Source organism: Eretmochelys imbricata, chromosome 3 (assembly GCF_965152235.1).
Source record: "Eretmochelys imbricata isolate rEreImb1 chromosome 3, rEreImb1.hap1, whole genome shotgun sequence".
Classification (NCBI taxonomy): Eukaryota; Metazoa; Chordata; order Testudines; family Cheloniidae; genus Eretmochelys; species Eretmochelys imbricata.
The window spans coordinates 42787115-42802712 of record NC_135574.1 but is presented as its reverse complement, the minus strand read 5'-3'; the positions used below and the strand labels follow the sequence as shown (position 1 = coordinate 42802712).

The 15598-nt window shown below is 39.1% G+C and overlaps 1 protein-coding gene across 1 annotated transcript in view; it reads left to right on the top strand.

Moving 5' to 3' along the window:
- The window catches only part of CSMD1 (CUB and Sushi multiple domains 1), a 1692034-nt gene that overhangs the window by 1196207 nt on the left and 480229 nt on the right, over positions 1 to 15598 (top strand). Inside the window, exon 18 of the mRNA XM_077812120.1 lies at positions 10226 to 10414. Coding sequence (XP_077668246.1) covers positions 10226 to 10414 — 189 coding nt within the window. The remainder of the gene's footprint in view (positions 1 to 10225; positions 10415 to 15598) is intronic.

Sequence of the window (15598 nt, the reverse complement as noted above, 5' to 3'; positions counted from 1 at the left end):
CATATATGCTCCTTTTAAGCACAGATTCAATTAATAAATGAAGAATTTTTTCTTCCTTTAAAGGTGAACTGCAAACAAAACAGGTTTGCTTTTTAGTTGTATAAAGTATCTATGAACACTTATTTTTCCTTCTCCCATAGCTATCTATATCTATATAGGTAGTGAGATAGATATCTATAAAACTTCAGAAGTATCAGGAATATCAAACCTATTTTCCTTGTTTTTGCTGGAAGACCAAATACCTGTAGTGAGACTTTCTCAGCCCAGCATGTTAAATCTTTCAGAAAGAATTTTTTTCTCCTAATAATTTGCCAGGCATTTGAGTTAAGCATGCATTAACAAAAATAAGCAAAAAACAGTTTTAAAAAGTTTGACTAAAACTCCCTTCCCGTCTCACTTGTCCATGTGCCACTCTTAGTATATTTGATGTGATAATGCCACCAGCTGTCCATATTTTTCAGAGCAGGACTCCCACTGGTGAACATTATCAGGTCACAGAGTAGCATCCGTGTTTGTCTGTATCCACAAAAAGAAAAGAGTACTTGTGGCACCTTAGAGACTAACAAATTTATTTTAGCATAAGCTTTTGTGAGCTACAGCTCACTTCATCAGATGCATGAGGTCAATAGATGTGTGCAGGAGGCAATGTATGAGGAGAGAAGAAAGAAGCATAGGTTTAGGGGCTGGTTGATAATGCATGTCAGCAGTTTGCAGTCAGAAATGCCAGCCATCTATCCAAAGAACTACAGATTATGGCTCAGCAGCAGATCTGGGGAGAGGTAGGGAACAGGCTTACAGATCAGGGGTCCCTTATGCCTGGCCTATATCCATTCCTCACGACAATCAGGGGCTCACTGGATTGTCTATATGAGGCATGGAGCCAGAGAAGTACAGTAGAAGAACTGGACCATGGCATACACAGAATATTTGTCAGCTATTCTTGATGTAAGTGAAAAAGGGTATGGCAAAGGAGGACAATATTTTTTCCTATTTAATTGTAATATTTCAAAAGTGGTTTGGGTCCAGGGTATCACAACAACAGGTGTGTCATATTCTGAGTTCCTGCCAACTGCTGCAGAAAAGTGTCCAGGCTAAATTTAAAAACAAAACAAAAATATTAATTGTTTTTCTTCTGGAAACGTTAATAAGTATTTTATCCAGAAATGTCATGGAAAATTCAGTTGTTTTCTAAACAATATTTGTAGTAAATGTGAAGAAAGAACTCAATCATTAAACTGTGAAATTTAGGGATCTTAATACTGCTTAAGTGAAAATTTAAATGCAACCTTTAGTAAATTTCTACTGATGCCACCATAACATTAATTTAAGTATAATATAAACAGAACAAAGCCTTAAATAAAAATCTGAGTCTTTAAGACTGAATATATCAAAAACTACTTCAGATCTGTAGATAATTCATTAGCTCCATATCTTTAATATCTGCAATCTGTCTTTTGTTGTCATTTATTAATATGTCTTATGGAAAATTAATGGTTTGTATTCATCGTCCTGATTGCCTTAGAGTAGAAATTTGCAGAGAGATTTCCTCCTGCTCAGTTATGTTGTTTTTTTCAGAAACATACACTCCTATACATTCCCTGGTGTGTTAAAATATACTTGAAACATGGGACATAGAAGTCATATTTTGGTTATGCATACAAACAATAATTAATAATAATACATCTCATATTATCACATGTAGAAAATGTTCTGGCTGATCCATCAGAAATTTCTTTAAGGAAAACAATATTTCCATGACTGAGTAGGAAATGAAAGTGTTTGTAGCACTCACATTCTAATTAGGACAAAATATAGCTCAAATAAGGATACTCCCTTTCTGACCATCAGACTACATGACTGTGGCTAATCTTTGCAGAAAATCTTCAGTAGGTCCCCTTAAAAATCTAGCATAATTAGCATTATGACTTTCCTTAAATCAAATTAAATATTCTTGGGAATAAAATCTATGAGGACATCTTTTTATTCATGATAGCAAATGAACAGCATTTACAAAAATTACAAATTTGACAAGGGTGACAAACATTATTAACATCCTTCAGATACCCTAAGGTCAGTTTCAGAAATAGTAACTTAGAACTAAAAAGCTCCTTATTTCCTTTTAATTTATAGAAGAGATAATTCTTGTGGACAATCCAGATACAGGGCCAGATTTTCAGCTATGGTGGTGGAGTGCACAGCACAAATCTGGGGAGGCAAGTAAAGTAGCATAAATTCCACCTTCATACTTTCCCAGTCTTGGAGCCATTGCAGGGCTGGGGAAGGGGGACGGGGGGGAGGTACCATGATACAGTCACTGCCTTTCTGGGGGGAGAGAGCAGCTTCCCACCACCACCACTCCAAGGTGGGTAGGTGGGGCCATTGGGGCAGAGTCAGGGAGGGTTGTAGTGTGCCTAGGGCCGCAGATTGACTTAATCTGGCCCAGAATGTAAAGATTCATTGATTGTTATTTCCTCTAAATTCCCATATGACGTGAAAGTGGTTGTTATTAACATGACATGATCACACAACAGTATAACCTCAAAGATACGAACACCAGAGTTACGGACTTACCAGTCAACTGGACACTATGTGGACCCAGAACTAATCAATCAGGGAGCAGGGAGACAAAATAAATCACCCCCCCCCCCCAAAACCCCAGCAAATACTGTACTGCCTCGGGGCTCAGGACTTCAGCTAAGAGGGGAGGGAGGGGTTGGGGCTGCAGCCACGGGGGCGGAGGAGAAGGGGTCAGGGCTCTGGGCAGAGGCTTGGGGTTTCTGACCCTCAGGAGCACTGGGGCTCAGGTCTTTAGACCCGGGGGAGCGCTGGGACTGGGGCTTCAGCCCGCGGCTCAGTTCCTGGCTTCAGCCCCACAGAGACTCAGGGCTGTAGCTACAGGGGGGAGCGCTGGTTTCAGCCACAGTCCTCCCCACATAGCTAAACCCCTGAGCCACAGCGCTCCCCGCAACTGAAACCTGGAGCGGAGCCATGGGGAGTCCTGAGTGGCCCCAGCTGGGAATGGCGCTGTGGGGCGAAGCCCTGAGTCTTGGTGCCCCCCAACACACACACATACCCAGTGAGGCTGAAACCAGGAGCAGAGCTGTGGGACTGAAGCCCTGAGCCCCCATTCCAGAGCCCCACTGCTCCAAGGATCAGAAGCTGACTCCCATCTGCTGCGGCTGCAGCCCCAACCCCCTCATGGCTGAAGTTTGTAACATCTTGTTCAGAGTTACGTACAGCCTTCATTTCCGATGTGTCAGTAACTCTGAGGTTCTGGTTTCAGAGTAGCAGCCGTGTTAGTCTATATTCACAAAAAGAAAAGGAGTACTTGTGGCACCTTAGAGACTAACAAATTTATTTGAGCATAAGCTTTCGTGAGCTACAGCTCACTTCATCGGATGCAATGAAGGTTCTGCTGTATTATCATATCCTTATTATAGTTAAACCCTGAGTATCCAGTTCCCTATTATTAAACATGTAGGATTATCTGAAAATTAGATACAGTTTGTCCTGTGAATCCAAAATATATATCACAACTAATTGTCTTCATCAAAAAATCAGTTATCTAAATATTTTGCAAAAAGAAAAGGAGTACTTGTGGCACCTTAGAGACTAACCAATTTATTTGAGCATAAGCTTTCGTGAGCTACAGCTCACTTCATCGGATGCATCCGATGAAATGAGCTATAGCTCACGAAAGCTTATGCTCAAATAAATTGGTTAGTCTCTAAGGTGCCACAAGTACTCCTTTTCTTTTTGCGAATACAGACTAACACGGCTGTTACTCTGAAACCTAAATATTTTGGATACTGCCCCAGATATTTTGATAATTGGAGTTTGTCAGCATATAATTTCACAATAGTAACAATTAAATGATTAAGAGATTGAATGTAAACAAAATATTTCTGATAGATCTAATATGGAAAATAATGCAAGGTGAGTCCATGTTAGGATTCCCCTAGCTTTTATTACTTATATAATAAATTGTTTTTTTATGCCCAGTGTAAATAGACATCAATGAAAAATTTCAGATCTGCAGATCTTCCCTCAAAGACTTAGAGAGTTACAAATTTGTAGAGTTTCTTCAAGAGGTTTTCCATTTTTGTGTGTGCTTGTTTCTTTTATTATTTATCTAATTCTGCTCTTGTGATTTAATACCAGATATTGTAAAGAACAAGTTTACTCTAATATAAGGTAAATAGATCAAGGTCACATGGGAAGGGCAGTATTAGGAAGATTTTCTTTGTGCTGTGACTATTTTTAGGAAAAATAATGGACTTCAGTCTCCAAGACTGTCATCCCATGACATTTCTGGAGTATTAAATTCACTAAAAACAGATAGCAAACAAACAAAGTTCACTCTAATACACACACTCACACTAGTTTAATAAGTTCAGTGTGTAATATTAAAGTGCCTTTGCATGCTGCCTTCATATTATAACAACAAATTCCTGTTTTCACTTTAAAGCTCAAATAATTAAACCCGTTACTAAAATAATTAATTTTAGTTCCAAGTAATTAAAGAATGTTTAATTGAATCAATAATGAAGAATCTCTGCAGCCAACACAACAAAAAAGTTGAGAAATGTGTCTAAATGCCAGTATCAGCACAGCTCTTTAGAACTCAATCTTTGGTATGGTATCATTTTAAAGGTCACTGTCTGTGTTTTGCTGTAATACTAAGCATTAACTAAAATCCCATATGTTTTAGGGGAGATACTGGTGTTTCAACAGACATCAGCATTTTTTGAGAAATGGAAACTAAGTTACAAATGTTAATATCTGGGAAGCTAAAAAGATATTGTGCTTTTAAAAACCTACACAAGAGAGGGAATTATTTTATGGATAATCAAGATCCCCATATTCAGAGTTTAAATGGATCCTTTTAAAAATACTTATGAATAGCTTGCTATTTCTCTTCTTGCACCTCTTCGGATACATCTATATCTTTGTCCATTCCTCTTCCTGCTTTTGCTTTTCATCCTTCACCAAAGATAGTCTTTCAGAAAGAAAGCACAATTCACTTAAGTTAGCCATCTCATTATAAAATCCTAGTGGAGACAAGACACAGAGTAATTTTACCTCAGTGTGGCTAGTGGAGGTAAACCCTGGACATTTCCCCCCTCCCCCCCCACACACACACACTTCCTCCTGTTTTTATCTCAAGGTAGTACACTGAGATTAAATAATCTCTTCTTTGTCTCCATTAGGATTTTACAGCAAAATAGTTATTTCAAATTAGTTATCTTGTTGTAAAAACAGTTTTTACGAGTGAAGACAAGTCCAGTGGCCCTTTTGTAACACAAAAGGAAACCTAGTTGAATTCAGATAGCAGCCTTATTCCATCAACATAAAGGATCAAGTGTGTTCTTAATGACACATCCGTTTCTAATGCACTCATGTTGTACCACGAGCCTGTAAGTATTCCATTCATTTTATTTCACACTGGACTGGGTAGACCTTAGTCAATGTTTACCTCATATGTGTTGACTTTCTTTTCCTCCCCAAAATCCAACTCAAATATGATTTAATGCAATAGGTGTTTGTTTAATATTGTTACCACTACAGTATTTGCTGTAATTTGAGATTGTGGGTGAAATCGAGAGCCCAAAGAAGGCAATGGGAGTTTGCCAGGATTTCACCCAAGAGTATAATATCCAGCAGTAAGTTAGCTTGCTAAAACTACAAAACCATTTGAGTTCATGTGGAAATGTGTTTTTTGGTTGTTAGAATTATATATATAATGAATGGGGTTTCTAATATGTTCACAGTCAAATGTTAAATATATAGAGAGAGTTAAACTACTTTTTTCAGAACTTGAATCCACAGTGCATTGCTCTGATACCAGTGTCTAATAAGATATAGTTTATTCTTATAGTATTACAAATGGGATTGATAACACTGCTTATTATTAAAGTTGCCCAAACACTTGCCATTATAAGACCATTTGCAGTTGTTCATGACTTCACAAAATTTCAACCATTTGGGCTGAAATTTCAAATGCTGTGTGTCAGCCTACAACTCTTTTTTGGAAAATTTCAGCCAAACTGATTCAGCTGTTTGTAAGAGGCAGGGATGTGATGGGCAAGTAGACTAGGAACCAGTGGAGAGAGAAGGCTGGAAGTTGTTGGGCAAGAAGACTGGGATTGGTAACTGGGGGATGGGGAGACTGAACTGGGACCCTATGAGGGAAATAGGGGACTGGGAGCCATGGGGCTGGGTGGGTTCAAGAACACTGAGGTCAGACAAGGATCCGGGGAAGGGAGGAGACTTATACTGGTTGGACAAGGAGACTGGGACAAGTTGCTGTAAGTTCTGATAAAAGGATTTAAATCTAAGTACCAAGTTCACCATTACAGAAATACTTATAAGTACAAGTATGTGGAAATAGTACATAAATATTTATAAGTAAAAGTAGTGGTATAAACACAGGTACTTTCAACTCTCGTATTCCTTGCAAGTGTCTAGTCAAAATATGGATAACTATCTGAATAATACAAGCATGTAGTAGAATAGAAAGAAAAAGAGCAAGAATGAAATTTTATTCATATACACAAATAAGCATGAAATAACAATGAAAAGAACCGTATAAATGTAAATAAATGTATAAATGATAAATGTCTTTGTACATATTATAGATATGTATAGACATCATATGTATATAAATGTAAGACAGCATATTTCCATGAAATGGGCATTTTTCTTCAGTAATTGCATACAATGTGATATATGCCATCATGTGCCAGCAATGCCCCTCTGCCATGTACATTGGCCAAACCAGACAGTCTCTACGCAAAAGAATAAATGGACACAAATCTGATATCAGGAATCATAACATTCAGAAACCAGTAGGAGAACACTTCAATCTCTCTGGTCACTCAATAACAGACCTAAAAGTGGCAATTCTTCAACAAAAAAACTTCAAAAACAGACTCCAACATGAAGCTGCAGAACTGGAATTAATTTGCAAACTGGATACCATCAGATTAGGCCTGAATAGAGACTGGGAGTGGTTGGGTCATTACAAAACCTAAACTTAATTTCCCCAATACTAATTTCTCCCTACTGTTACTCACACCTTCTTGTCAACTGTCTGTAATGGGACACTCTCTTACCACCTCAGAAGTTATATTTCCTCCCTTGGTATCCTGCTGTTAATTGATTTATCTCGTTAGACTGACCTCACACTTGGTAAAGCAAACCCCCATCCTTTCATGTATTTATACCTGCTCCTGTATTTTCACTCCATGCATCCGATGAAGTGGGTTCTAACCCATGAAAGCTTATGCTCAAATAAATTTGTTAGTCTCTAAGGTGCCACAAGGACTCCTCATTGTTTTATCCTGAAGATGGTTCCTTCTTGGCAGAGACTTCCCTTTGCAGCTTGGCTGGGCAGCAAGTCTCTTCATTGCCAGTTGCAGTGACCAATCAGAAGTGAAGAGGACAGGGCTGCCATGCTCCCTAGGCTATGCAACATCAGGGCTAACAGAAAAAAAAAACCCTTCATAGTTGGAATTTAGGACCTGAATCTCCTGTGCCAAGAGAAGTGCATTCTGGGCGCCAACCAGAATTTGGGCAGTTGGAAGGGATGTGATTGTTTAATATATTTGAAAAAGTACTAGCAGATAAAAAGTTATTTTGCTTTAAGTACCTTTAAAATGTACCTAGATGCAAGTACTAAGCATATAAAATTTGAAGTACTTAAGTACAAGCATGCAGGGTGCTTCAAATATTTAAATATATACTACACGGAGGACACGGGGGACTAGGAACCAGATTAGGGGAAATGGTGGTGGGAGAGAGGGAAGACAGATCTCACAAGGAATTGGAGTGTGGGGAAGAACTCAGGCTGGCTGATCAAAGAGATTGGGACAAGGAGCCCGGGAGAGGCCATTGCGGCAAGGAACCAGAAATAGGGTGGGAAACTGAAATTGGATGAGGTGCCCATGGAGGGGACACTATGATTGTGAGCCACTAGTAGGGCAGTGGGAAGAGACAAGTTGGATGAGGATCCAGGAGGTGACCCTGGCTGGGCAAGGAGACTGGACTGGGAGAAGGAGCCAGGGGTGGGGAAGAGACAAAACTTGGACAAGAACAGGTTGGAGGGGATGGGGCACAACGGACCAAACTTTGCAGAAATGGGCAGAGGAATTTATGCCCATTAAAGCACACTCTGCTGCAGAGTCTTAATGGTTACTCAAGATTCCTGAGTCTCACCGTTTCTTTGCTGTCAGCAAATCTGTGAAACCCACTGCTAAAATAGATCTCATCTTCCTCCAGCACTGGTCCACATAAAGGATAGCAACTTACTACTGCTTTTGTTTACTCCATTAGCTCAAGTGGCAGAGGTCTAACCCTGCTGATGAACTCTGTGGGTGTGCATATGTCAAGGTTCCTCCCCCACTCTGAACTCTAGGGTACAGATGTGGGGACCTGCATGAAAAACCTCCTAAGCTTATCTTTACCAGCTTAGGTCAAAACTTCCCCAAGGTACAAAATATTCCACCCGTCGTCCTTGGATTGGCCGCTACCACCACCAAACTAATACTGCTTACTGGGGAAGAGCTGTTTGGACGTGTCTTTCCCCCCCAAATACTTCCCAAAACCTTGCACCCCACTTCCTGGACAAGGTTTGGTAAAAAGCCTCACCAATTTGCCTAGGTAACTACAGACCCAGACCCTTGGATCTTAAGAACAATGAACAATCCTCCCAACACTTGCACCCCCCCTTTCCTGGGAAATGTTGGATAAAAAAGCCTCACCAATTTGCATAGGTGACCACAGACCCAAACCCTTGGATCTGAGAACAATGAAAAAGCATTCAGTTTTCTTACAAGGAGACTTTTAATAAAAATAGAAGTAAATAGAAATAAAGAAATCCCCCCTGTAAAATCAGGATGGTAGATATCTTACAGGGTAATTAGATTCAAAAACATAGAGAACCCCTCTAGGCAAAACCTTAAGTTACAAAAAAGATACACAGACAGAAATAGTTATTCGATTCAGCACAATTCTTTTCTCAGCCATTTAAAGAACTCATAATCTAACACATACCTAGCTAGATTACTTACTAAAAGTTCTAAGACTCCATTCCTGGTCTATCCCCGGCAGAAAACCAGCATATAGACAGACACACAGACCCTTTGTTTCTCTCCCTCCTCCCAGCTTTTGAAAGTATCTTGTCTCCTCATTGGTCATTTTGGTCAGGTGCCAGCGAGGTTACCTTTAGCTTCTTAACCCTTTACAGGTGAGAGGAGCTTTCCCCTGGCCGGGAGGGATTTCAAAGGGGTTTACCCTTCCCTTTATATTTATGACAGCATACGATGCTACAATATGATGGACTTTTTGGTTCTTTCAGTTTGCTTTTTAGAAGACCTTTGAAATTAGACACAGAAAATAAAAACTATGTAAGAAGAACATTATTCAGGTTGAAAAGGCAAACACTGAAAAGATAAGGAATGCTACAACCTGTGCAACCTTAATTTGGCCCCCTTTTGTCTGGATGCATTATGATACAGACTTTAATTATATGATCACATTCTATTTTTTCAGCAGGGAACCTTAATTTTGGCATTTTCTAACTTTTGAGTGCTTGAATTTGCAACCTTAATGTTACTGTGATTGTTATTAATTTTCTTTTATTAGCAGTAGCTGATTTTAAAGCCCACTGAATTCAGCAGAAAGACTCCTATTGAGCCTAATAGGCTGTGGATTAGGCCTAAGTTGGGCAGGAATTTGGAGCTACTAGATCTACAAGAAAACAATGTAAATGTTTTGGTGGAATCAGAGTGGGGGTGGAGGAGGAGTGGGGCTAGTGAAATAGTAGAGTAAAGGAAATAAACATTGAGAGATAAGAAAAAAAGGGGGAGGGAATGAAATGTTATTCTGACCTTCTCGTTAGACCTGTTTTGCTGTGCTCATTCAGACTTTTAGCTTTCTTTTGCTCTGGCTTTTCTTTTTGTCAGTATGAAATAAAAATACATTTTAAAGCTTTAATCATTTGATACTCCAGTTGGCCTTGGTCTTTTTTTATGTTTTAAGTCTCAGAAACACTGTCTTTGATTTGAGACCTTGACAGCATCTACAAGAGATTCAGGTGCCACATCACAGACCAGAAATACTTTCCGAATATTTTATTTGGAATACGGGATGTTTCTTCGTACTCTGTTACCCTTCTCTTTCTGTTTTTTATTTACAGTAATTTCATTACATTTGTATATTTCAGGTGTTACACTGGAATCAGATTCCTGCCTTGACCCAGGGATTCCAGTGAATGGCCATCGCCATGGTAATAACTTCAGTGTCCGATCTGTAGTAACTTTTAGCTGTGATCCAGGATATACACTGAGTGATGAGGAACCACTCATATGTGAAAGAAACCATCAGTGGAATCATGCATTACCCAGCTGTGATGGTAGGTGCCCTATGCTTAAAATGACAATGTAAAAATCCAAGCAAGTGACTCTCTTCTGATTAATAACTAACCATGTCATTACTACTGCTACCCTCCCTTCCATCACACCAGAGTCCAAATCCTTTTAAAGTGTTTCTATTCATAATTGAAGCAATACTTTATATTTCTAGATTGCCTTTCAGGTAAGGAACTTAATGTTATTTACAAATAATTTAATTTGCAAATTGTAATCAATTAATGAATCAAATCCCTGTGAGTTAGGTAAGTATAATCTTCATTTTACAGATGTGTGTGCGCTCTGAAATGCAGACAGGTTTTGTGACACAAAAGTTCTGGGAATAGAAAGCAGGGGTGAAATATTGGTGCCATGGAAATCCACGAGAGTTTTGCCATTGACTTCAGTGGTGCCAGGATTTCAGCCCAGAGTCCTGACTCCGAGTTCTCGACTCTAATTAACACATGCACCACTTCCTTGCTGTAAAGTCACAAAATACAAAATAACTTTGTGAGACTCTATATTCAACTCGATGGCATTTCTCTGTCTATAACTTGATAAATTATAACTGCCATATCTGATCAATTCTAAAATTTCAGGAAATGTATTATTCATCAGTGGGCAGAACCACATAAATAGGGGTGAAAATCAGAAAACCAGAAGGGTAAAAGTTGGGGTTACATTAAGCCCCTGGCATCTGTTTAGCAGACCCTTTACTTTCAATCAGGATTGAAATGTGTATAGATCAAATAATTGATTGATGGTGGCATAGGAACACTCCCATCTTAGCTCAGTGCATTGTCTCAACACAGTTTAAAGTGAAGGAGTACTTGTGGCACCTTAGAGACTAACCAATTTATTTGAGCATAAGCTTTCGTGAGCTACAGCTCACTTCATCGGATGCATGCTGTTTCCACAGTATGCATCCGATGAAGTGAGCTGTAGCTCACGAAAGCTTATGCTCAAATAAATTGGTTAGTCTCTAGGGTGCCACAAGTACTCCTTTTCTTTTTGCGAATACAGACTAACATGGCTGTTACTCTGAAAACAGTTTAAAGTGTTGATAGCCTGAATGAATGAAAGAAAAAAGAATAATAATGATGGCGAGAGGGGGAAATGAGGGGGCACGCAGAGCCCCTAGCATGGAAGGCACAATGGGAGACCCTGATATTGGGGGAGGTGAAAATGGGGGTTACACAGAGCCCCTGGAATGTGAGGATGGGGATAATGAGAGGTGCGAAGAGCCCCTGGTGGGGGAGAATGGGGAACCCTGGTGGACGGGGAGGGGCAGGGGAAGGAAGCAAAGAAGGGCACACAATCTCTGGTGGAGAGGAAATGGGAAGGATCCTGGCATAGGGGGAGGGAAGAATGGGGGATACACAGAGGCCCTGGCATGTGGGGGAAGCAGAAGAGGAATTTGCTGGGGGTCCCTGAAATAGTGGGGGATGGGAGAATGGCACACCAGAAGCCATGGAGGACGGTGGAGGGATGCAAAGAGCCCCTGGAGTGTGCAATGATCTCAGCCAACAGAAGCAAGAATGTGTGCACTCCCACATTATATTATATTATGTTTATTTTACTTGATTTATGTCCGAGCTGAAATGGTTGAGTCCAAATTTAAAATACAAACCTATAACTATGTGCAGGCTCTCAGATACTATGATCATGGGCATATATTAAATACCTAGATAACACTAAGAATAAAAACTTGCATTGTAAAACATAACTGGGAGGGGAAAACATATTAACTATGTAAACTTGGTATATGCTTGATCTAAAAATGAAAGAGCTCATTAATGGTTCAGCTTTTCACTGCCTTATGGGTTAATGCAATATGTGTACTGAAATATCTAATTTAGGTTCAGCTTTTGATACTATGTGAAGTGCAACCAAAAGCATTCTCACTGAGGGTCTTATCCTACTCCAAAATATATATTGCATGGTACACAGCTGCCAAACTTGTAAAATCAATGGTAGAAGGTATGAACGTGGAGGGGAAAAATGTCTCTTCATCAAGATGCTCCATCTTGGAAAGGTTGAGGTGTGGTGACAACACAGTATTATGGATGTGTGTAGCTACTCTACACTGGAGCTCTGTTTGAAAACTGGAAACAAAGTATTCAGACTGGAGGCCAGTGAATATTACAGTATTCTGTCAACATATATTTGAGTAAAAAAAAGGAATTTGCTTTTCCTGCATTTGCACCTCTTTTGTGTTCTTTCCCCTCTCCCCCCAGATGTTCTAGTTATCAATTATTGGGAGAAACAGCAAATTTTAAACGAACTGTATACAGTAATATTCAAATTGTTAAGCTAAACATATATGTATGTACTCAAGCAACCTGATTCATCTTATCTGGGAAGGAAAACCTGCAAAGATTTCCAAGGAAAACTAGTCAACACAGCTCACATTTTGATTTTAGAACACTGAATATGGTCAGTACTGAAGCTGCTCATGAGCAATCTACAGACTAATTATTATTTGCAGAAATTATTCCTTGAATAATTTTAAACAGCTCATGGACAGTTTGTGAATGAAAAGAGAGGCAAAAGGTATTGAAACAATTATTAACTGACTTATTCACTGAGCTCTAGTGAAATCACAGTTCAACATGGTTCCTGCTGAACCATATTTTAGCATAGTTTGCCAAGCTACCATGGACAACATAAAATCATGTTCAAAGACTGTAATAAAATTGATTTTCAGACCTCTAGCATATTTACAAACACTCTTCTAACACAGTTGAGCTCCATCTACTTCATATGGTGAAATCCAATTGAAAATGGATCAGATAGAGCTGTATTTTTTTAAACAATTTTCAAACATTATACTCTGGTGTGAACTTATAGTCTTGGCCTTCACAACATCCTCTGGCTATGTGCAATGTTTGAAGAAATACTTCCTTTTGTTCGTTTTAAACCTGCTGCCTATTAATTTCATTTGGTGACCCCTTAGTTCTTGCGTTTTGAAAAGGAGTAAATAACACTTCCTTATTTATTTTCTCCACACCTGTCATGATTTTATAGACCTCTATCATATCCCCCCTTAGTTTTCTCTTTTACAAGCTAAAAAGTCCCAATCTTATTAATCTCTCTTCATACGGAAGCTGTTCCATATCCCCTTTAGCATCTTGATCGTCCAGTGGTCCCACTGGTTGTTTAGCAGGCTTCCTGCTTCTGATGTACTTAAAAAAAAATTTGCTATTACTTTTTGCATCTTTGGCTAGCTGTTCTTCAGAAAAAAAATGTGGCCTTCCTAATTATGTTTTTACACTTCACTGGCCAGAGTTTATGTTTCTTTTTATTTTCTTCATTAGCATTTAACTTCCACTTTTTAAAGGATGCCTTTTTGCCTCTCACTTCTTCTTTTACTTTGCTGCTTAGCCATGGTGGCACTTCTTTGGTTCAATTACTATGTTTGTTTGTTTTTTTTTTAATTTGGGGTATACAGTTAAGTTGAGCCTCTGTTATGGTGTCTTTAAAAAGTTTCCATGCACCTTGCAGGGATTTCACTTTGGGTACTATATCTTTTAATTTCTGTTTAACTAACTTCCTCATTTTTGTGTAGGTTTTTTTTTTTTTTTTTTTTTTTTGTGGGATGGCCACATTACTCATAAAGAGCAAATTACTTTAGTAAGAGTTTTTTGTGGTCACTAGCTTTGACAATCAGCCAGGGTTTTTTAATTGACTAAAAATAAATTAAATACTATTTAGGTCAATTAAAATATACACTCAGTATTTAGACTAAAATTGTCATCATGTCCTTGCGGGGCATGCAAATCCCATAAGATTGCAATATGCAGAGTTAATTTTTTTTCGGTGAAAGTTTGGCCTTATGTTCAAGATCCAGCATCCACACTATATGCTAGGGAATTGTAGAGACCTTCTGAAGCAGGGCAGAAGAAAAGTTAAGGTAAATGAGCTCCACATCACTTCTCTTGTTTTTCATTCCATCCCACTCACACGCCCTTCTAGGGTCCTGGGACTCTTAGACTCTTGAACTCCCTTCTACAACTCAATTTTATTTGGGCAGAGAACAAGTCCTGGGATTTTTTTTAAGGGCCTATGGTTATCTTTCAGCTAGGAAAGAATGCAGTAAATGTGTTTAGGGGTTATTGACATCATTCCCATGAAGGCAGTCTGTCACTCCAACTCTGGAATAGTTCCTATTTTTAAGAAAGGGAAAAAATGTGATCCGGGTAATTATAGGCCTGTTAGTTTGACATCTGTAGTATGCAAGGTCTTGGAAAAAATTTTGAAGGAGAAGGTAGTTAAGGACATCGAAGTCAATGGTAAATGGGACAAAATACAACATGGTTTTACAAAAGGTAGATTGTGCCATACCAACCTGATCTCCGTCTTTGAGAAAGTAACAAATTTTTTAGACAAAGGAAACGCAGTGGATCTAATTTACCTAGATTTTAGTAAGGCATTTGTTACCGTGCCACATGGGGAATTATTAGTTAAATTGGAAAAGATGGGGATCAATAGGAAAATTGAAAGGTGGATAAGGAATTGGTTAAAGGGGAGACTACAACGGGTCCTACTGAAAGGTGAACTGTCAGGCTGGAGGGAGGTTACCAGTGAAGTTCCTCAAGGATCGGTTTTGAGACCAATCTTACTTAATCTTTTTATTACTGACCTTGGCACAAAAAGTGGGAGTGTGCTAATAAAGTTTTCGGATAATACAAAGCTGGGAGGTATTGCCAATTTAGAGAAGGACCGGGATATCCTACAGGAGGATCTGGATGACCTTGTAAACTGGAGTAATAGTAATAGAATGAAATTTAATAGTGAGAAGTGTAAGGTCATGCATTTAGGGATGAAAAACAAGAATTTTAGTTATAAGCTAGGGACGCATCAATTAGAAGTAACGGAGGAGGAAAAGGACCTTGGAGTATTGGTTGATCATAGGATGACTATGAGCTGCCAATGTGATATGGACGTGAAAAAAGCTAATGCGGTCTTGGGATGCATCAGGAGAGGTATTTCCAGTAGGGATAAGGAGGTTTTAGTACCGTTATACAAGTGAGTACACTGGTGAGACCTCACCTGGAATATTGTGTGCAGTTCTGGTCTCCCATGTTTAAGAAGGATGAATTCAAACTGGAACAGGTACAGAGAAGGGCTACTAGGATGATCCGAGGAATAGAAAACTTGTCTTATGAAAGGAGACTCAAGGAGCTTGG